Source organism: Hypanus sabinus, chromosome 3, assembly GCF_030144855.1.
Source record: "Hypanus sabinus isolate sHypSab1 chromosome 3, sHypSab1.hap1, whole genome shotgun sequence".
In the NCBI taxonomy this organism is placed as follows: domain Eukaryota; kingdom Metazoa; phylum Chordata; class Chondrichthyes; order Myliobatiformes; family Dasyatidae; genus Hypanus; species Hypanus sabinus.
In genome coordinates this window covers 105110887-105134663 of record NC_082708.1, presented here as the reverse complement: position 1 = coordinate 105134663, position 23777 = coordinate 105110887, and the positions used below count along the sequence as shown (strand labels likewise).

General features: G+C 42.7%; 1 protein-coding gene across 1 annotated transcript in view; it reads right to left on the bottom strand.

Moving 5' to 3' along the window:
* The window catches only part of egf (epidermal growth factor), a 120731-nt gene extending 97227 nt beyond the window's left edge, over positions 1 to 23504 (bottom strand). Inside the window, 1 exon segment of the mRNA XM_059963354.1 lies at positions 23384 to 23504. Within this exon segment, the coding sequence (XP_059819337.1) occupies positions 23384 to 23504 (121 nt within the window).
* Positions 23505 to 23777: the final 273 nt, after the last annotated feature.

The following is a 23777-nucleotide window of genomic DNA, read 5'->3' as shown; positions in this document are numbered from 1 at the left end:
TTGGTCATTGGAAAAGTATTAGGCTACGTCAATCAACGATCGGAACAATTTTAAAGGATAAAATGAGAAAGGCCCTGCGCCGATAAAAGTTACAATTGTTACTAAGCAACGCAGTGGTTTTATTATTGGGTTTTGGGGTTTTGGGTTTTTGATCCTCCACATCAACCAGGCACAGATGGAGAGGGTGCTCGGGAGCGATCTGTCACTGGATCGAACTCAGGAACTTCTGTTCCCCAGCCCGGTGCTGAAGCATACGTTCTTAAGTGTTTTATATGCATAGAAAGGTAAAATATACACTATATACTAAGACAAACGTTTGACTAACTGACACTAAATAATACTAGATATACCTGTTCCGATTTACTTAATAAGAGAACTTCTGATTTTTTTTTTCGATCCTGATCCATGATAACCCACGTACATCCTCCTGTATACTTTAAATCATCTCTAGGTTACTTATAATACCTAATACAATGTAAATGCTGTGTAAACTAGTTGTTATACTGCATTGTTTAGGGAATAATGACAAGAAAAAAAATCTGTACATGTTCGAACAACAAATGCTGGAAAAGCATTTCTGGGTTTTCTGGATTCGTGGTTGGTTGAATTTGCAGATGTGGAACTCACGAATAAGGAGGGCCGACTGTATACTTGACTGATATGCAATCTAATAGAAACATATACAATTATGAAAATGATATATAATATAGAGACAAGAAAGCTGTTTCCATTGGTAAGTGAGACTAAAACAAGGGGACATAGCCTCAAGATTTAGAGAAGTAGATTTAGGTCAGAGAAAAAACTGCTTTTCCCAGGGAATGGCAAATCTGTTGAATGGTGTGCCCTGGGAAACATTGGAGGCTACCTCATTTAATATATTGAAAAGACAGTTAGATAGATTCTTGCACAGCAAGAGAATTAAGGGTTATGGGGAAAAGGCACGTAGGTGGAGCTGAATCCAGGCCATATCTGCTATGATCTTATTGATTAGCAGGGAAGGCTTGTTTTTTGTATTTAATATTTCAATAATATTTGAGTAATCTTTTATATATGTTGGTTGATTAAGCATTCTTGTTGGTGTAATAATTCATTTTGGGTTATATGTTTAAATACATGAACTGCATACAACATTAGACTACCATGTGATACATCCACGCCTCGCTTAAAGTAAACCACAAAGTTAGACCCACACCTGGACTCCCGTGTCTTCATTTGAATTAACTTAATGTTTTGAAGTTACAAAACGTAACATCTCAATGGACCAGAGAGCCTACTCCTGCTCCAATTTCTTATGTTCTTATATCACATTCAGCCATTCTCCTTAACGCAACACCGTTAAATGATTATTTATTTTCAGGAAAGTAACAAGTACCAGGACATTTCAAGTAAATATAAAATGCTGTGAAGAAAACCACATTGAGTCACTGCTTAACTTGGAAAGGTTCTGTGTTACATCTCTAAGTACTTATTAACACTGACTACAATATCAATGAATCACCTTGCAATCACTATTCTCTCAATGGCGTACTGCAGTATTGACATTGCTAAAAGCTAACTTGATCAAAAGCACATTTTTTGTATATTGCTCATTTGTTAAATATCACTTCAAAATAAGCTCAATGTATTCATATTATTTATCAACCTAAAGCAACATTTTTGCATTTTGCATTTTGAAGGTCATCTGCTGGATTAAACCAAGGTTTATTGTATTTTTGAGAAATCAGTGAGACACAACATTTATTTGGTCAATTTTATTCCTTTGGAACTTCGCTTCTCTTCTTAAAGGAAAGGAATGCCTGCAGGTCATTGAGACATTCACAGATGCTATTGCAATTGTACTTCAGCATTTTAAAGCTCTGTTAGGTGTGGAAAGATATTGTCAAGCAGTCAAAGTCTAACTTACATCAATGAAAGGATACACAACATTGTCCCTCTGAACAAGTCTGATATGTTTTGAAACTGTTTTCATTGAGAACTGCTGGAAGCTGGACGTGAATCCAGACTTGGAAGAAATACAAAGATATATGTTTTGAGTAATAGCCATGTATAATTTAAAATGTTATGTTATTTTTTTGTGTTGAGGTTTTTGATTAATTTTCTGAAGACAATGCATTGATAAGGATGATGGTGGATAGTTGTAGCTCGGGTTGAGGCATTTAATGTTGCAGTGTTTGTGTTCTCTGAGCTCGGCAATCATGACCAGTCGAGGTGACGTCCTCAGGGTGCAGTTGTTAGCGTTTCTCTCTGGGTCTGCTCGCATTTATGTACCCACCACACCCCCACCCCCCGTTCGCTTGCCTCGGTCCTGATCGGCTAGGACACCACTTTAACTGGGACACCGCAGAGGTTCTGGCGCAGGCAAACTTGAAGCAGGCATGAGGGTTTTTAGAAGTGTGGTTCTCTTCTGATTGCATTATGATTACTTCATATTGAAGTAGTGTAGTGTAGGCCTCCGTTTGTCTTGATTGACCATGGACTTGCGCCTTGGGAAGTTTTCGCCTTGCAAGCCTGGACAAGGTTTTTTTTCTGCAAGTCTCCCCTCTCCACGCCATGCCATGTTATCCAAGGGAAGGGTATTACGACCCATACAGCTTGGCACTGGCGTCATCGCAGAGCAATGTGTGGTTAAGTGCCTTGCTCAAGGACACACACGCAGCCAAGGCTCGAACTAGTGACCTTCAGATAACTAGATGAACACCTTAACCACTTGGCCATGTGCCAGCGCATGGAAGTAGATGCCATCTACAAACCCCTAAGAGCCAAAGAAACATGGGCTAATAGAATTCAAAGGGCAACTAAAGGGGTAGCGAGTGAATATGGAGGGGGGCAGAGAGGAACACCAACAACTATGTGCTGGGAATGAGACATTGATTGGTGATGAAACATCTACAAGCTAATGGCCAAGCTCGGCAAACATCACAACATCAAACAATGAACTGCACTTTTAAGAATATATTTAAAGATAATACTGTTGTAAGACTTATCCTAAAGTAATCAAAACTAAACTTTCCAAGCAGCTCATCCACAGGAGCATACTTTACACAGTCATATTCTTGGAACCAATTTAACTATGATCTATTTTTTGTCTTGTTGAATTGAGAGTAATATGCTTTGTGGCATGGAAAAGCAAAAGCGTACATGTCTTTGCTTCTAAAATGACATGTTACATGAAGAATTAATTATAGAGCGTGAAAGAAACATTCCCCTCAAGATTTATAGCTTGCAAACAGACAGACAGACACCTTTTATCAGACCACAACATTTTTGAAAACTTGATATTCATTACAAGCAAGTTCAAATACTTGATACAAAGAAAAATAATGTGAATTTCCTTTATAATTTTGAAAATTATTGAATGCATTTTTGCTATTTCTTCCTTTCATAAATATTTCTCAGTTGAAACAAAAAATAAACTAAAATATATATTTCTAATCCATTTTGTAGCTATTTCTAGATTGCTTATTTAATTGAAGTAAGGAAAATTATTGGTTTTATTGTCTTTCTTTTGCCATCTACACCAAAATATGTATAGTTTATGTTAGTTAAACACAGAGAAACATAGAAAATCTACAGCACAATACAGGCCCTTCAGCCCACAATGCTGTACCAAACCTGTACTTCTTTTGGAAATTACCTAGGGTTACCCTATAGCCCTCTACTTTTCTAAGCTCCATGTACCTACCCAGGAGTCTCTTAAAAGACCCTATTGTATCCGTCTCCACCACCATCGCCGGAAACCCATTCCACACACCAACCACTCTCTGCATAAAAAACTTACCCTGACATCTCCTCTGTACCTGCTTCCAACCAGGGTGCTATACAGCTGTAACATTATCTCTTTGCTCTTAAACTCAGTCCCACGATTGATGAAGGCCAATGCACAGTGTACACAAAGTACACTGCAGATGCTGTGGTCAAATCGAGATGTACAAACAAGTTGGATGAACTCAGCAGGTCAGGCAGCATCCGTTAAAAGGAGCAGTCAATGTTTCAGGCTGAGACCCTTCATGAGTCCTGACGAAGGGTGTCGATCCGAAACGTTGACTGCTCCTTTCAATGGATGCTGCCCGACCTGCTGAGTTCAACCAGCTTGTTTGTATGTCCAATGCACAGTATGTCTTCTTAACCACAGAGTCAACCTACGCAGTAGCTTTGAGCGTCCTATGGACTCGGACCCCAAGATCCCTCTGATCCGCCACACTGTCAAGAGTCTTGCCATTAATACTATGGTCTGCCATCATATTTAACCTACCAAAATGAACCATTTTACACTTATCTGGGTTGAACTCCATCTGCCACTTCTCAGCCCAGTTTTACATCCTATCAATGTCCCACTGTAACCACTGACAGCCCTCCACACTATCCACAACACCCCCAATCTTTGTGTCATCAGCAAATTTACTAACCCATCGCTCCACTTCCTCATCCAGGTCATTTATAAAAATCACAATTAAGTTTACTTTAACTTGTGTTTGTCCTCCACTTGTAACCTACTCTCCTGCTGCTGCTACTGCAATAAATGTGATTTTGATGGTGTTTATACCCAGTGTACACATGCCAATGGAATAAACTCCAACTTGAGCATTCTACACCGGGAAGCAGAATCATGATAATTAGGTTTTGCACTGAATACTCCCAATGTACAATGTTAAAAAACAAAATAAATTTCTATAAAAGTAGGGAGAAATGAACGTATTATTTTGTCTGATATTATCTGTGACAATAATATATTCCTTACAACTGATGTATCTTTGAGGTAAAGTAAATAATCATACAAAAAAAGAATTAATGTCAAAGCCTTTCCTTCAGCATGCAGACTACAAAAATACTGCCTAAGGCACAACTGATCTTGATATAAATAGGAATCCAATGAAACCATAGGTTTTCTATGTTTCTATGAAAGTAAAATCTATACATAACAAAAGGTGGAAAGTGCTAAAAAGAATGTTTGACCCGAAAGTTGACTTTTTCTGGATCCATGTTTCACTGTCATGACTTTTCCATCCCCTCGTCATGACTACGTTACCTACAGATCCTCAGCTTGGCCACTACTTGTTCAGCTTGAACTGAGAGGCCTAGGCAAAAATGGTAAGGACCCAGGTACCGGAGATTCCGAGACAAGACTCAAGGCACAATTTCAAGATTGAGACAAGAACAGGGTTCTTGACTAGGTGCAGGACAAGAATCCAGATAAGACAGAAATCCTAAACTATAATTGCAGACTGAGCTAAAGTTGAGCTGACAATTGAGCACTGAATATTTTTCTTCTTTGACCACTGATTCTTCATGGCGGTTGGCAGTCCAACTTAACGGTGCATTACTGCCACCAACTGGACTGGAGTGTTTTGTAGAGAATTAGGGAGAAAAGCCCTTTCTACTTCTCTTTTCAACTGAAGGCTAAATTCCCCCAAAACGCCCTATAGATTGTAAGTTATGAAAGATGATACTGTGAATTTAAGTCACTCACATACCATAAAATTTTTAAATGAAAATGATCAACCCCCCACCCCAAAGGTTGTAATGAAGCCTGCATTTGATCTCTTTCAAACTTATATGCTTCACACTTAAATGTTCAACTGTTCCATAATGATGACAAACCCTACATAACCCAGAGTGATGTTTTCTACCAAGATATAAGGAATAATTAAGCATAGTATGGCCAACACTAAGGAGCACCAAACCTGTGTTCAGGTGCTCTTTAAATATTAAAATTCTGGAACCAAAACATCACTGCCAATTAGCAGAGTGGGGCTGAATCCTTAAAGGGGCCACGCCAGCTATCGATGCTCCAGAGTCCAGGGAATCAGAGCATCTAAATGTGACTACCAATTAACAGAGCGAGCCTGATTCTTTAAAGGGACTACGCTATCACTACTCTGGAGAATCAGTGCATCTAAACCCCAGAGGCTGGCCCAGTTGGATGCATACCATAACACAGTTAGCATGTTTGAGACATGAATAGCTATCTATCCATCTCATTCCTGCTGATAGCAACCACAACTGTCTTTCATTGTGCAAGGTGTGACTGGAATCATTGCTGCGTTTTCCTCTTGACTTTGGTTTTACCAAAGTACTTCAGTGCCACACTAACTGTAATGCTGTCATGTTCAACCAACTTCTGGAACTTTGCTCTTCTGTCTGTACCTGAAACAAAACTCTGCTGAGATCTGGAGCTGAGTGATCCTGCTGAGGTCTTCAGTAACCAGGTTACTAATTGGTGCCGGTGGCCCTGTCAATGATACTTTCCACCACAGATGATGAACGTGAGAGAATTAAACACATAGTAGTTAGTATGAATTCATTTGCTTTTTTTCCCCCGTGTTTGGAGATGATCTTTCATGTTATTGGGAAATGCCGAAGTTGCCGTGGTATTGGAACAGCTTTAAGGGGAATGACAGTATTTTTCTGGTCCCACTGTTGTTTATTTATGCCTTTATTTCTCATACAATGCTTCTCAATGGTGGCAGGTGGAGATACATCTCTACTAAAGGAGGTGTAAAATGCCCCTTCTTTCCACTGGCCTGCAAGTCACCCTTGGACAAGGTGTAGCACCTGCTTAGCGCCCCCCCCCCCACCCCAACCAGAGTCATGTGAAGCCATGGGAGCAGTTGGTGGATGGTTGTCAAAGGCTTATCACTGTTACATACCCCGTAACTGGGTCACTTACCAGCAAAGATAGAGAGGTCTGTTGAAGTCTGATGGTACTACTTTTAACAGTATTTATTGATAAAAATACACAAAAATAATATCAATGCAAACATACAGATAATATACGTCGTCAATACTAAATCTAAAAGTGCGGGTATAATAATAATCAATAAGGAATAGCTCTATCTAGGGGATAATGTATTGTCCGATGGAAATATAAAAGTCACTTTAGTTCATTCAAGCTCCAGCTTTTTGGTTGGAGAGAAAGACGGGTTAAAACTTGCCCATTCCTTTTATGATGTCAATCCTTCGAGAGTTGTGCGGAGTTGATTTCCCTGTTGTTAGCTAAAAACCGTTCTTCCGTGGTAAAGGCCCACTGATTCCGGGGCAAATGGAAACGGATGCACGTGGCCTTCCCACCGGCTTTCGCTATTACGGGATCGCTAGCGTTTCTTCTGGTGCGTCTGAGGGGCTGTTCCCACAGACCCTCTTTTATCCTGACTCACAGGGCCTCAGATGTCAATCAGGTTGGGATGATGCAATCCCTCCACCAACCCCCCCACCCCCCGGTTCATTGCCTGGGGCTTCGATGCATCTTACAGGATTCACAATTCCGTCTCCAAGAGACAATAACTAGTATCAATGGTTCCGCTTTTCGGAGGCCAGGACACATTCCAAACACTTTGTGGATTCTGCATGTCTTTCTCTCATTTCCTGGGTCTCCTGAACTGACTCAATAGTGATCTTGCAACTCTCAAAAAGGAGGGGGCCATGAGCGTAACATCACAAGTCCTGATTCTGTGACCACTGATGCCAGGCAGACAATGTCCGAAGAGTTTTGATCATGGCTGGGGTCACCTGTCTTGTGAAGGTACTGCCCAGAAGGCAAAGGCAAACCAATAGAAAAATTAGCCAAGACAATCATGATCATGAAAAGATTGTGATTGCCTTGATCATTCAACATGGCAGATAATAACCAACCAAATACGTCTTAAGTGTTTTGCGAGTACCTATCTCAATCAGCGACTCAGACAGTGCATTCCAGATTACAGATACCCTGTTGCTAAAAGCTGTTCTTCCTCAGATAACCTCTAAACCATCTACCCACTATTCTAAATGTATTCATCAACTGTGGAATTGAGTTCAAGAGCTGTGAGGTAATGTTTCAGCTATACAAGTCCTTGGTCAGACCCCACTTGGAGTACCGTGTTCAGTTTTGGTCACCTCACTACAGGAAGTATGTAGATATTATGGAGAGAGTGTAGAGATTTACAAGGATGTTTTCTGGAATGGAGAGCATGCCTTATGAGAATAGGCTGAGTGAACTTGGCCTTTTTTGCCTTGGAGTTACAGAGGATGAGAGGTGACCTGATAGAGGTGTATAAGGTGATGAGAGGCATTGATAGTGTGGATAGTCAGAGGCTGAAATGGCTAGCATGAGAGGGCACGGTTTTAAGATGCTTGGAAGTAGGTACAGAGGGATGTCAGGAGTAAGTTTTTGCACACAGAGAGTGGTGGGTGCATGGAAAGCACTGCCAGTGACTGTGGTAGAGCTGAATACAACAGTGTCTTTTAAGAGACTCTTGGATTGGTACATGAGCTTAGGAAAATAGAGGGCAATAGAGCTGGGAAATTCTAGACAGTTTCTAGAGTAGTTTACATGATCGGCACAATGTTGTGGGCCAAAGGGCCTGGAATGTGCTGTAGATTTCCATGTTTCTATGTTCTATGTATGTGATCTAATTTAGATACCCCTGTCATGGGGGATATACTATTAATACCTACTCTCTCCATGTCCCTCAAATTTCTTACACCTGTATCAGGATTTCCCTCAACCTCCTTCACTCCAAAGAAAAACAAACGCAGAGCGCCCAGTCTGTCCTCACCAGTCAATTGCACTGTCATCCAGTGAATCTCCTCAATCACGGCTTTTTACAGTAAGGCAATTTGTGGCCTGGGGTGTTGAGCTGGTCTGCCAGTCTTGCTCTTTTCTCAACTTAGTCTCTGTGATAGCATCAATATCAAATTCTCAAGTGCTAAACCATGCTTCACATTCATCTGCCTTACTGATCTGCATTGAAACAGATGCAACTTCGCCTGCATTTACCCCATGTCCCATATCATGTCTCTGTCTGCTGAATTGTTTAAGTTTTCTGTTTATGTCTGACTGCAATTGTCTGTCTACTCTCTGTCCCATTCCAAACCCACCCCCCGAAATATTTCCCTACAAATCCTGCAAACCTTCTGGCTCAGATGCAGCCCATCCCGTCTGTACACATTCCTCTTTCCTCAGAAACAGCCTCAGAGATCCTGATAAACATTAACTTTATTTCTCACATCTACATGGAAACATTGAAACATACAGAGAAATGTCTCCTTTGCGTCAATGACGAGCAGAGTCTGGAGACGTGCCAAGAGCAGCCCATGGGTTTTGCCTGGTTTCTGCAGGCCAGAACTGACAACCCCTAACACTACATCTTTAGGAATGTGGGAGGAAACCAGAGCACCTGGAGGAAGGCCTCATGATCACGGGGAGATCATACACACTCTTAACAGAGAGCGGGGGGAATTGAAACACAATCAATTTTATTGCTGGCGCCACCTATTATGTGACTGCATCACCCACCACACGACCGCGTCACACACTCTCCTCGCTATGCATTCTAGCCACCAATCACTGTCTGTGTAGTAAACCAGTCTTGCAAGTCTTTTCTAAATGTACCCCTTCTCAACCCAAATCTAAGCCCTCTAGAATTTCACTTAAATCTATTCTCTGGTGGTGTGAGTCCTGAGGCTCCTGTACCTTCTACCCGATGGCAGCAGTGAGAAGGGAACGTGATCTGTGTGGTGATGGATGTTGCTTTCCTACACACATAGGTGTGCCCAGCTGTTGGGAAGGCTTTACCTGTGACGTACTTGGCCAAATCCATTAACTTTTGTAGAAAGGAATCGGTTATTCCAAACCAAGCTGTGATACAGCCAGTCAATATACACTCCACTACACATCTGCAGAAGTTTTTCAAAATTGTAGACTGAATGCTGAATCTCTGCAGACTCCTGAGAAAGTAGAGACACTGCTCTGCTTTCTTCACAATTGTACTTACGAGCTGAGCTCTGGACAGATCCTCTAAAACCTAGGAAATGAAAGTTGCTAACCCTCTCCACCTCTGATTCTCTAATGAAGGCTGGCTCATGGACCTCTGGTTTCCCTCTCCTGAAGTCTACGATCAGTTCCTCGGTCTTGCTGACACGGAGTGAGAGGTTGTTGTTGTCACCCCACTCAGCCAGATTTTCAATCTCCCTCCCGAAAGCTGATTCATCAACACCTTTGATTTGGCCCACAACAGTGGTGTCATCAGCAAACTTAAACATTTAATTGATGGAAATATCAAGAGGATGGGGAACAGGGAAAATTGGTGGGGGTTGATATGTGAGATAGCATGAACTCAATGGCAGAATGGCCTCCACCTATGTTCATGGAAACATGAAATCCTGAAAGCTCTCTTAACAGGGAGCACATGCTTCTCAAGTTTATTAGGGCCACCAATAAAACACAAATAACAATAAAACAAAGGGGTTTGTTTGATAAGTACTGCATTCTCACAGCTGCTGACTTGAATGACTCTTCAACAACTTTTTGCAGAGTTTTTCATAGGGTCCTTACAAGAAAAATGTGGATAAAGTCTTGATAGGATTGGTGTGAACTTCACTAACTCTGCTGTTCAGTCCAGCCATAGTTAGACCCAACCAGTTACTCACTGCAGGGAGCAGGTCTCCAAAACACTTCATGACGTGTGCTGTTCAGGCAGCAAACTAGGGAGGAGAGGATGGCCTCAGGAGCCTCCAAAAAAGCCACTGGTGTCTTCCGGCCTACCTATTGCTACTCACAATATAGGGGATCATGAGACAGGAAGCCGGGACCACAGGCAGAGCTTCACTTTCCTGGACATTTGTAACATCTGTAGGAGACTCAGGATATCATGTGAGGTTCTGGCAGGTTCTACTGACCTCCTGGCTGGGGGCCCAATGCTTGCTGGGTGCAAGGACAAGAGTGGCCAATGGCTGATGAGGTGACCATGCCTCCATTTCTGCACCTCAGGACCTTCCCAAGAGACAAAGGTAGCACTGTTAGCACTTGGAAATCCACCATCCTGGTAGCAGATGTTTTGTTACACGATCAGAAAGTCCTACAGCATGGAAACAAGCCTTTTGGTTTACTGGGCCCACACTGACCTTCAAACACTAATTCACAATCCCAATATGCTTTATTCTCCCAACATTCCTGTCATTTAACTCAAGTTTTACCACACACTTAAACGAAAGTGGCAAATTACAGAGGCTAATGAAGCTCCTGTTTGGCATGCTGGTGGAGACTGGATCCACATTGTCATAGGGAGAACGTGCAAATTCCACATAAACAACAGTTCAGCGTAGGGTTGAACCTACCCTGGTGAAGCAGAGCTGAAGGTAGAGGATTAATTAAATTGTGCTTCAGTGTGTAGGGAAATGTAGGACCATGCTTAACTTTCTGAATCTGATAAGATCTTTAGAGTGCGTATGAGGCTGAATCAAGGGGTGGAGAGTCACACTGCCGGCTGCCATGGAGACTGTGTTGGCTGCAGGCCTGTTCCTCCCAGCAGGAATGAATATGAACTCTGAGTGCCCTGACTTCTCTGGAATGACATCCAGAAAGGAAGGGATCAATCGACAGGCATAGTGCATCCATTGCAACACACACACAATGCTGGAGGAACTCGGCAGGTCAAGTAGCATCCATGGAAATGATCAACAGCTGACGTTTCGAGCCGAGACCCTGCTTCAGGACGGGAAAGGAAGGGGGCAGATGACAGAATAAAAAAGTGGGGGGAGGGGAAGGAGGATAGCTGGAAGGTGATAGGTGAAGCCAGGGGGGTGGGAAAGGTAAAGGGCTGAAGAGGAAGGAGTCTGATAGGAGAGGAGAGTGGACCATAGGTGAAAGGGTAGGAGGAGGGGACCCAGGGGGAGATGAGAGGCAAGTGAGAAGAGTTAAAGGATCAGGGAGGGGAACAGAAGCATAGTGGAGGAGGGGGGGAATACAAAATTTTTACCAATACTATATTCATTCCATCAGGTTGGAGGCTACCCAAACGGAATACAATGTTGCTCCTCCACCCTGAGGTTGGCCTCATTGTGACATATTGTTCCATCTGCCAAATGATGAACTTCCCATTGGCCAAGCATTTTCATTCCGATTCCCATTCCCATTCCAACATTTCAGACCATGGCCTCCTCTTGTGCCACAATGAGGTCACCCTCAGGGTTGAGGGGCAACATCTGGGTAGCCTCCAATCTGATGGCACGAATATCAATTTCTCCTTCCGGTAAAAATATCTCCCCTTCCCCCTTCCCTCTTCTTCTACTCTCCATTCTGGCCCCTTAACTCTTTTCACCTGCTTACAACTCCCCCGGGTCCCCTCCTCCTTCCCTTTCTGCTATGGTCCACTCTCCTCTCCTGTCAGATTCCTTCCTCTCCAGCCCTTTACCTTTCTTACCTGCCTGGCTTCACCTATCTATCACCTTCTAGCTATGCTTCTTCCCCACCCCACCCCCACCTTTTCATTCTGGCATCTCCCACCATCCCTTCCAGTCCTGAAGAAGGGTCTTGGCCGGGGATGTCAACTGTTTATTCATTTCCACAGATGCTGCCTGGCCTGCTGAGTTCTTCCAGCATTTTGTGTGTGTTGCTCTGGATTTCCAGCATCTGCAGAATCTCTTGTGTTTATGATGATGCACTCATTATTTTTTAAACAACTCCTGAGAACTTTAGATGTAATGCCAGAAATGAGGCTTTATGCAGTGAAGCAGAATCCAAGTTGAATGTGTCAGCAGTATGCCCACTAAGCCTAATTGTTGAGGTAACTTGGTAATAACACATAAACTTTGTGGTTAGGCTAAAAGAGCTGATATTTCCAAAAATTTCAGATTTGCCTGTGAGTCTATCTCTTCCTCCTAAACATCAAAAGCGTCGGAGTGTTAAAATCTGGTCCTGCAAGTTGGAAGTGCAAACGACTGCATGGACTCCTTAGTAAGTACAAAATCTGAAAAATAAATGTCTGAAAGGTACAGTCGGCCCTCCTTATCCGTGAATTCTGCATGCACGGATTCAACCAACCGCGGATCGGGAAAACCCGGAAGTTGTCTCTCCAGCACTCATTGCTTGAGCATATACAGACTATTTTTTCTTGTCATTATTCCCTAAATGATACAGTATAACAGCTATTAACATAGCATTCACATTGTATTACGTATTATACGTAATCTAGAAATGACTTAAAAGTACAGGCAGTCCCGGGTTATCAATGAGTTCCATTCCTGAGTCCGTCTTTAAGTCGGAACACATACATCCGGTATTATTTAGCGTCAGTTAGTCAAATGTTTTTCTTAGTATATAGTATATATTTTACCTTTGTATGCCTATAAAACACTTAAGAAACATACGTATTTCAATAATTAAACCACTGTGTTGCTTAGTAATAATTGTAGCTTTCATCGGGACAGGGCCTTTCACGTGCTGCATTAAAATTGTTCTGATCATTGACTGACTGTGGCCTAATGCTTTTCCAATGACTGATGGTGTTTCACCTCTTTCCAATCACTTTATTACTTCCACCTTATTTTCAATCGCGATCGTGATTATTTTCGTGAACAGGAACACCACGGATTTAGAGCTGCACTGCCGGGTCCTAATGTCCACCGCTCTGAATCTGTTAAATAAAGTCCGGGGTTCCGCTGGGTCCTAAAGACCACTGCACTGCTTCAGGTTAAATAAGGGACTTGAGCATCCGTGTTTTTTGGTATCCGTGGGGGGTCTCGGAACCAATTCCCCGCGGATAAGGAGGGCTGACTGTATTTCTCACCCTCACTGGCACAAATCGGTATAGCAGCTGAACTAACGGTTTATCACCTTTCTCATTTTTCATTAGCTAAGTATTACCCAGTACTTAGCCATTACCCACATGATGTCATTGTTTTAATTTTGTAGCCTATTAGTTAGTTTATTCTCGATCTAAGGAATTTCCCTTATCTTATCCATAAATGTGATGGGATTTTCAGAAGCACCATTCTGGTCTCTTGGCTTCTTCTGTATTCCTTTGTCTCCACAACTCCACAAGCATCATTTCTCAGCTCTTTGTTTAGTTTGCTTAGCATTTACATGTTCATTTGTACTCTTAAACTGAATTAAACTGAAATCTTGGAATTAAAACTGCTCGTCATTCCTGAATCCTGGAAGATCGCTAAGGATCAGAAAATTAACAGAGATCAACAGTACGAATCAGTGATATATGAAAATACTAAAAGCAAACTAGTCTAATGCTCGAGCCTTCATGGGATGGGAGATAAAGGTTGAGAGCAATGATCATTCTTGGCTGTGGCCTGGTTTTTATTTAACCTAGCAACATATTTGTTCCAAAGAAATTGCTTCTAACATGAAATGAGCCAAACTAACAAAAGCCATCCACAGCAACTTGACAACCCCTTTTGAATGAAGGACTAAAAATCTTGGAGATGACTCAATAACATCTTTACAATGCCGCAGGAGATTTTGCATTCGAAATGAGCAAAAACTTTGCATGAGTTCACAGTGTAGGTTCCCTGAATGGCACTGTAATTAATATTCTAACCATTCCTGAGACGAAGAAACTTATTGAAAGGAAGGTGACATTTAATGGCGAAGACAGAATTGTAGTAAGGAGCATTCTGTGTTGGTGCTTGGAAGCGCACTTGGTAAATGAAGCCTGGAATCAGCCCTCATTTACATAGGCACAATAGGGTAAAATGTTAGACAAAATGACGTCTGGGAAATACCAGCTGAAACGAATCATAGAAATGACAAGCTAAATGGAGAGCAATATTATGATACCAAAATGAGAGCTGATCTCAGGGTGTCTCATTGGTCTGTAACACATTACAGTGAAACAGAAACAGAAAAATAAATGATACCTCACAAGTCATGTGCAGAATATAACTCTACAAATCCTCTGGGTTGGCCTTTCTTATATTGGTAAATAGATGTGTTACAAATCTGAATAGAGTGTGAAGTATTGAAAGGGTCATTGACAGTTTTATGCAAATGAACACACTCCAAGGTCTGAAAGCTTCAAACTGCTCACAGCTTGTTGCTACTGGCAGGGAAGCAACTTTGTGGCTGGTGTCCATCTTCTTCTTCCCTGCAAGCAGTAGTTTACATAGTCAGCATTCAGTGATTTAAACTGCTAAATTGTTCAAGTGCAAAATCAATATAATTTTTACTTTATTCTTTTGTAAGGGAGAAATTTAAAGTGCCGTATAACAAGTATTCACAGTAAGGAGACTAAGTTCACAATGGGAATTCTAATTTAAGTGTATTCGCATATGAAATCAGGTATGTATAAACAAAAACTGGGTGTAGGCAATGAATCACCTATAATCTGGAGGCAACACGACTGAATCTGCAGATGCTGGAAATTAAATAAAAAACACAAAATGCTGGCAGAAATCAGCAGGCCAGACAGCATCCATGGGAGGAGGTAATAACGACGTTTCGGGCCAAAACCCTTCATCAGGAGTGAAGTAACATGGGATGGTCGAGGGGGAATAAGAAGTGGGGGGAGGGATAAAGTAGAGAGCTGGGAAGTGATAGTCTGGAGGGAAATAGGCTAGGGGGAAGATGGAGAATTATGGGGAATAAAAGAGAAAGAAAGGTAGGGCTGGGGGGAGAGATTATAGTGAGGGGAGAAAAAGAGAGAGAAAGAGAACCAGACTAAAATAATAGATAGGGATGGAGGTAGGGGTGGGGGCAGGGGTATCAACGGAGGTCAGTGAGTTGGATGTTCATGCCAGCAGGAAGGAGGCTACCTAGACGGGAGATAAGGTATTGCTGCATCGACCTGCGTGTGGCCTCATCTTGACAGTAGAGGAGGCCATGGTCAGACATGTCAGAGTGGGAGTGGTCTGTGGAATTGAAGTGCTACACCTGCCCCAACACTTCTTCCCTCACCACCATCCCAGGCCCCAGACAGTCCTTTCAGGTGAGGCACCACTTCACCTGCGAGTCAACTGGGGTGATATACTGTATCCGCTGCTCCCGATGTGGCCATTTATACATTGGGGAGACCTGCCACAGACTGGGAGACCGTTTCGCCGAACACCGGTGCTCAGTCCTCCAGCAGTGGCGGGATCTCCGTGTGGCCACACACTTCAATTCCACAGACCACTCCCACTCTGACATGTCTGTCCATGGCCTCCTCTACCGTCAAGATGAGGCCGCACGCAGGTCGATGGAGCAATACCTTATCTCCTGCCTAGGTAGCCTCCTTCCTGTCGGCATGAACATCCAACTCACTGACCTCCATTGATACCCCTGCCCTCACCCCTACCCCCATCCTTATCTATTATTTTAGTTTGGTTCTCTTTCTCTCTCTTTTTCCCCCCTCACTATAATCTCCCTCCAGCCCTACCTTTCTTTCTCTTTTATTTCCCATAATTCTCCACCTTCCCCCTAGCCTATTTCCCTCCAGCCTATCACTTCCCAGCTCTCTACTTTATCCCTCCCCCCACTTCTTATCCGCCCTCGACCATCCCATGTTACTTCACTCCTGATGAAGCGTTTCAGCCTGAAACATCGTTATTACCTCCTCCCATAGATGCTGTCTGGCCTGCTGAGTTCTGCCAGCATTTTGTGTTTTTTTACCAATAATCTGGAAGTCATTTGGGAAATGCTCAAATCCTTCCCCTTCTACCGCAGTTGTTCTGTTCAAGTGAATGGGAAAGATCTCATTGAGATTTAAAATTTAGATACGTTTCAAATGTAACTTCATAAATATGGAATGGAAGTCAGGGTTTGTTTTTTTAAAAAAAGTGTCATATAAAATAATGTTTTACTGAGTCAGGAATTCCCCCCGATTTAATCCTAGGCTAATTACGGGACAATTTACAATGACCAATCACCCCACTGTAGGAAGAAACTGGGTCACCCAGGGGAAGCCTATGCGGTCACTTGGAGAATGTACAAACTCCTTACAGGCAGTGACAAGAATTGAACCTGGGTTGCTGGAACGTAATGTGTGCTAACCACTACGCTATTGTGTCAGTCTTACAGATGCTGTGCTCATCAGGCAAGGGTAGTGCGGGTGACGATTGTAAACAGGGAGATTTCCCCTTTTGCATCATCGCAGCGCTTCATACCTGGATGTGTGAACCTAGCTCTATTCGTCTGAAACTTTGCTTGGGGCTCAAGATGACAAGTTGTTTGTGAGGACATATCTCAAAATAACTGCTTCTGTGGAACCCTTCCACACTGAACCTCTTGGGGCAATGTTGCTGCTGGCACTGGTGTTTTGAAGGGGGTAGCTTTATACAGGTAATATGAAGGATTATACGGAGTCATGCCAGTCATCATTAGCGTTGTTACAGCACCAGTGATGCAAATATCTTTGTGGCCTTTCACTCAGCTGGTGAAATAATCGGGCAGGTACCAGCATTTGGATCATGAGGCATGGAGCTGGTGCCTCTCATAAAGTGAAGTATGGATTAGGACAAGATCGTGCTCCAAGCATCCTGTCAATAGAAGGACCCAGTTGGTATTCGCTTTGGGTATTCATTTCTTGTGAATTGTGGCAAGCTGGACAGTTGCGTATTTTCCCATCTTGGCACTGAAGTCACCCAAGATGAGCTTGCCTGCTGTGGAATGTAGGCCAGAGTTTTTCCAGTGTCATAGAGGTTCTTTTTGGCTTGAATGGAAGTCATCTAGAGTAGAGCTGCATGCACTGAGGTACGTGACAAGGTGGTTCCATGTCAGCGTGGACCAAGGCTCTTCACTAATCCTGAAGGAGAGATGCTGAAGTGACAGACGAGAGCATTTATGATGGTGAACGTCATTTCATGCAGACAACATTCCTTTTCTGTTTTGCCCCTTTAGAATATTATGTCCTCACTCTCTTTGTCTTTAAATTGGCCATATATTGTCTTTTGCACCTAACTCAGAGAAGCAGCATTGAGGTTGTATCTAAGATAGCAGAAGAGCACTTACGTCTGTCACTGCTGGAGTTGTCCACGAGGTCCTCACACTCCACAACCTGAATTCCATACTGAAGTGAAAGTCCACAACCCAGCTCAGGAAAACATAAACAACCACTGGGTTCTTCAGTGCTGTCAATGTTATCTATGGCCCAAACACACAAGGTCCCAACAGCTAAGAGCCAAGAATAGTGAACTGCTCTAGGATGGACAGTCAACAGCTGCTGAAGGAAAAGTTCAGCTACCAACCTCAACAAAATCTTTGATGTGACCACATGGGACTCCATCCTACATGGGCTATTTTGTCCAGCCCTGACAACCCTCCTGACCAACAAGGAGTTCAAGAGAAGAGTTATATCCTAACTAAAACAAGATAAGGCCTTTTGGAGCAGAAAGTATCCCTGCTGAAGTTTTAAAACTTGACAGCAAAGAGTTCCAAAGAACACTGAGGCTGTCTACAAGAAAGCTCAGAGCCATCTCTGAGGAGACTGATGTCCTTTAACATCTGCTGGATGATGCTGAGGATGTTCTACGAGTCTGTGGTGGCCAGTGCTATCATGTTTGCTGTTGTGTGCTGGGGCAGCAGGCTGAGGGTACACCAACAGAATCAACAAACTCATTCATAAGGCCAGTGATGTTGTGGAGGTGGAAGTGGACTCTCTGACAGTGGTGTCTGAAAAGAGGATGCTGTCCAAGTTGCATGCCATCTTGGACAATGACTCTCATCCACTCCATAATGTACTGGTCAGGCACAGGAGTACATTCAGCCAGAGACTCATTCTACCGAGATGCAACACTGAGCGTCATAGGAAGTCATTCCTACCTGTGGCCATCAAACTTTACAACTCCTCCCTCGGAGTGTCAGACATCCTGAGCCAATAGGCTGGTCCTGGATTTATTTCCACTTGGCATTATTTACTTATTATTATTTAATTATTTATGGTTTTATATTGCTATATTTCTACACTACTCTTGGTTGATGTGATTGTAACAAAACCCAATTTCCCTCGGGATCAATAAAGTATGCCTGTCTGTCTTTCTGTCTTTCTGTCTGTTTCAGGCACAAATCCATAACCTCAAACAGGAGGGAGACCTCACAAATGCTGTAATCACGATAATCTTCAAGACAAGAGAGAGGTCCAATTTGGTAACTAGAGTGAGGTCTCCATGCTCTCTGTCATTCTGTTCATCTATTTCCTGTTCACTGCTGAAGAGCTGTTCTGAAACATGAAATTCCACACTGAAGGGCACAGCAGACAACTGTTTTAACATTTATTTTTGACTTTGGGAACAGAGTATGGCTAACAACATTAGTGTTTATTGTCTATCTTCAGATGTTCATGCATCACACCTCCAAGAGAGATGCAGGAAACAGTACAACAACCTGCCCTTCTGCCCATCAGTGAGGAGCAAGTGTTGAGCAGTGTCCTGAAGTCCAGTTTTCACTGCAATTTATCTTCTTTGGGTTGGCATGTAGTGATATCAGTTCCAATCTCAGTAGAGATTAGTGTCATAAAGACAAGCTCTGCCATTCACCCCCTAATTTTGCATTCCTCTTCCCACAAGACTGGAGGATTTTTCAAAACTAATAGGGGGTGTTCATTGCACAGCAATCACACATCAGACACAAAGCTACCCAAACCTCTAAAGTCCAGTGGCAAAATAAAATGAGACATATTGTTTAGGCAAAACGTATGAGAGGATGGGCCTCAGAGTCGATATTTGTGCAAAACAAAAGTCCACTATATAAGACATATGAGCAGAATGAGGCCATTCAGTCCATCGAGTCTGCTTCACCATGACTGATCCATTTTCCCTCTCAGCCCCATCTCCTGCCTCTCCCTGTACCCCATCGTGCCCTGAGCAATAAGACCATAAAACCTCCAGCTGCACCAGAATAACAGCCAATAATAAATATTCGCAATAAGGCTGTGGAACACGAGATTCATCCCAGACATATCTCTTAGCAAAGACAGACATTGAAAATGAAAATGATTACTGTACAGAGAGTAAAGGAAGGGGCTTAGGACAAAGCCCTGAGGGGAAACTGTGTTGAGGGTCAGAGGGGCAGAGGTGAGGGAGCCCACTCTTACCACCTGCCGGTGATCTGACAGGAAGTCCAGGATCCAGCTGCACAAGGCAGGATGAAGGCTGAGGTCTCTGAGCTTCTTGTCAAGCCTGGAGGGAATTCTGATGTTAAATGCTGAACTGCAGTCCAAGAGCAGCATTTTCACATAAGCGCTTTTCTTCTCCAGATGGGCTACCTATTGTAGGTATCTCAGGGCATTGAACAAAATACCACCAAAGCAGTCTCCAATGTGTCATCAACACCAGAGTCTGCAGATTCCTATAATCACGAGCAACACGCAAGAAAACCCAGAGGAACTCAACAGCTCAGGCAGCATCTAATAAGAGGAATAAACAGTCAACGTTTTGGGCTGAGACCCTTCAAGAGACCTGATAAAGGGTCTCGGCCCAGAACATCAAGCTATGCACATGGATGCTCTCGATGCTCATCATGATTTTAAGCTAACAAAATCTCCTTGCAGTATTTCACCATTTACCTACATGGTGGATGAAACTGACATTAACCTGGGATGTTGGAGGAAATCAGAGTACCCAGCAGAAGCCCACACAGTCATGGAGAGAACATGTGAAGCCCACATAGATGCAATAATTCACCAGGATGCCCAGCCCACATTTCCTCAAAGTGGAGACAAGGCACTCAAAATGTTTTTGTTTACCTCTTTCATAGGACCTGTGCAAGTGGCTGAAGGAGCCAACTGCTTCACAGGTGACCCACCTAGCCAACCACTTCATCAGACACCTTCGAACCCCTTCTGTAGAAAAGTCAACAGATCCAACATTGGCTTAATCGGTCATCACCTCAGAAGCCACAAGACCAAAGTACATCCAGCAGAAACCAAGTGCTGGAGGAACTCAGCAGGCCAGGCAGCATTGGCAAAAGGTGATGCCTGCTGTCCAGGGACTGGTTAAGGAGAAGGAAATACAGAAAGCAATATAGAAACAGTTAACACTACGTATGCCAGTCAGGTGATGAATTTCATATGTTTGTGAATTTCAAAAGGAATTCTTCTGCTTGCCTGCTAGATATTTAGCTGAGGAACTTTGGTAACCCCAGAAGAAAGCATGATTTATATCTGTGTCTTTGTGTCCCTTACAAATTAGTGCATAGCTTTTTCACTACCACTTAGTTTATGGTATATTGAGATATGTATTTGCCTTCCACAAGTCAGTATGAAGGAGCTGTGAGGTGCATTCACGAAGATGTAACACTCGAAACTCAAGAGCTCGTCCAATAAAACTCAGATCATGAGTGAGTAACTGGCTGGTGATCGGGTGAGGACATTAAATAAATTTTATGGGATTTGTTACAGTGAAGTAAGAGGACAAAGTCTCATTTAAGGAGCATCACATGAGCAAAACAGACTTCACTCAGTACATGCATGATGCAGCTTATGTGTTATTACAGTGCATGTCTTAAGACAACATCAGCATCTTCACTAGAAGACAGCAAGCGACTCCCTATAATATACTTAGAGATGCATTTATAATCCCTAAAACCTGCACCTGGGAGTGTCTGATGAGGCTTCCTTCTCTAAATATTGGTTATTATCTGGAACAATAACATTGTCCGGGAGCTTTTACACTACCAGATCCACCCAGGTCACAGCAATGGAAACACAAGGAAATCTGCAGATGCTGGAAATTCAAGCAACACACACAAAATGCTGGTGGAACGCAGCAGGCCAGGCAGCATCTATAGGGAGAAGCACTGTTGATGTTTCGGGCCGAGACCCCTCATCAGGACTGACGAAGAGTCTCGGCCCGAAACGTCGACAGGGCTTCTTCCTATAGATGCTGCCTGGCCTGCTGCGTTCCACCAGCACAGCAATGGAGATCTGTTAGACAAGCCTGCAGGTAAGCTTTGAATGTGCTGTATGTCATAGATCATAAACACAAGAAATTCTGCAGATGCTGAACATCCAAAGCAACACAGATGGAGTTGAGAGAGGAGGTGAATGGGCAGGTGTAGCACTTTAGCCACTTGCAGGGATAAGTGCTGGAAGGGAAATCAGCGGTGGGGGTGGAGAATGAATGAATATGGGAATCACAGAGGGAACGATTGCTGTGAAAAGTGGGGTGGTGGTGGCTAAAGATAAGTTTGGTGGTAGGGTCCCTTTTGAGATGGCAGGTGTTGCATAGAATGATGTGTTGGACATGGAGTCTCATGGGGTGGTAGGTAAGGACAAGAGGAGCTCTATCACTGTTAAGGCAGCGGGAAGATGGGGTGAACGCAGACCTTTGGGAAATGGAGGAGATGTGGGTGAGGGCAGCATCACTTAGGCAAACCCCATTCTTTGAAGGAGGAGGACATCCCCGGTAGCCTGGAAAGGAAAGCCACGTCCTGGGAACAAGTGTGGCATAGATGAAGAAACTGAGAAAAGGGAATAACATTTTTACAGGAGACAGAGTGAAAAAAGGTGTAGTCAAGGTAATCGTGGGAATCAGTAGGTTTGTAAAAGATGTTGGTCAAGAGTTTATCTCCAGAAATGGAGACAGATTGAGACAGGGGAGGGAGGTGCTAGAGATGGGCCAAGTGAATTTCAGGGCAGGGTGGGAGTTAGAAGCAAAGTTGATGAAATTGATGAGTTCAGCATGGACGCATGAAGCAGCATCAATGTAGCGGCGGAAGAGTTGGGGAGTATGGCTGACAAAGGCTTCAACATGGACTGTTCTACATAGCCAGTGAAATGGAAAGCATAGTTGAGGTCCATGCGGGTGCCCATAACTACCTCTCAAGTCCCAGATGTTATATTTGATACAGGCAACAGATTCATCAACCGCTGCTTGGAAAGGAGGTTCCCAACAGTAGAACATAGACAGCTGCTCAGTCACATGTAGTATTCAATATATCAGAACTTGTAACAATAGGCTCACCAACTATCCTCAAACTTGTCTCATTGATTTCACTTTTGCCTCAGAGTCTGGAAGGTCGTGAGTTTGAATCCCATTCTAGTTGTAGAGGGCTTCAGAATAGTATTTGTCTTAGGGTCTAAACAGCTAAAGTTTAGCTTTTTTGCGCCATCACTGGGAATTGTGCACAATAGATCAGAATATGAAGAAGTCAGACTTTGCATGGTATCGAAAGACAGAAGAAGATTATAAAGAGAAAGAAGACATGCTGCAAATCCAGAATGAGCAGTTTAGATGTTACCCAGTTAAATAGGTGCCAAAGTTACTTGTTGCCCATTTCAAGTCATTAAACTGAAGAGTTCTTTCTAATATTTAGCAACGACAATCCCAGTTTACACCAAAAAACTGTACAAATATCCCATTAACAGCACCAGTCACATAGGAATTTGCATAACCAACATTTTCTGAAAATCTTTTAGAAAGCTTTTGAAATTTTAAAATTTCGGTTCAACTTTAAGTGTATTTAAAACACATGTTTAATATCAAAAATAAATTATGCATACATTTTATATTAATAAAAACCTTACTTACACACTGGCTGTATTTTTTATTTAGTATTTCTATAACTATTAAATATAAATAAACTTATCCTAATTGAAGATATAATAATTCAGAAAAAGTACAATATGGTAATCAAGACGTAAAATAATACTTGTTATTTAACTTTTAAAACGTCCACAAGTAAAAATAAAAGTGGACTTACCAACACATGTGAAGTTATCATCAGCTAGACGGTAACCATCCAAACATTTCCAGTCGAGACAAAGTGTGGGAGATGGCAACACAGCACAGAGTATGACTGTTAGGAGAGGTGATACTACCATAATCTCTGTCACTTTTGCCTAGCTGCAGTGCACAGCTCACTGTTTCTTAAACGTAATTTCAAGGCAGAATGATAAAGGGCTACTCTAGAAGAAAGACGAACACAGTCTGTTAGTCTCCCAATGACCTTTTGTTATTAGATTGTGGAGCTCTAGATTTCTGTAAAGTGCAGCTACTTCGGAATACTTTGCAGGGTCTATAGCTTTGCCGAAGAAAGTATGAAATGCCTGACACCCTTGTGACAGATTTGGCAAGTTCAAAAAGAATCTAGATCA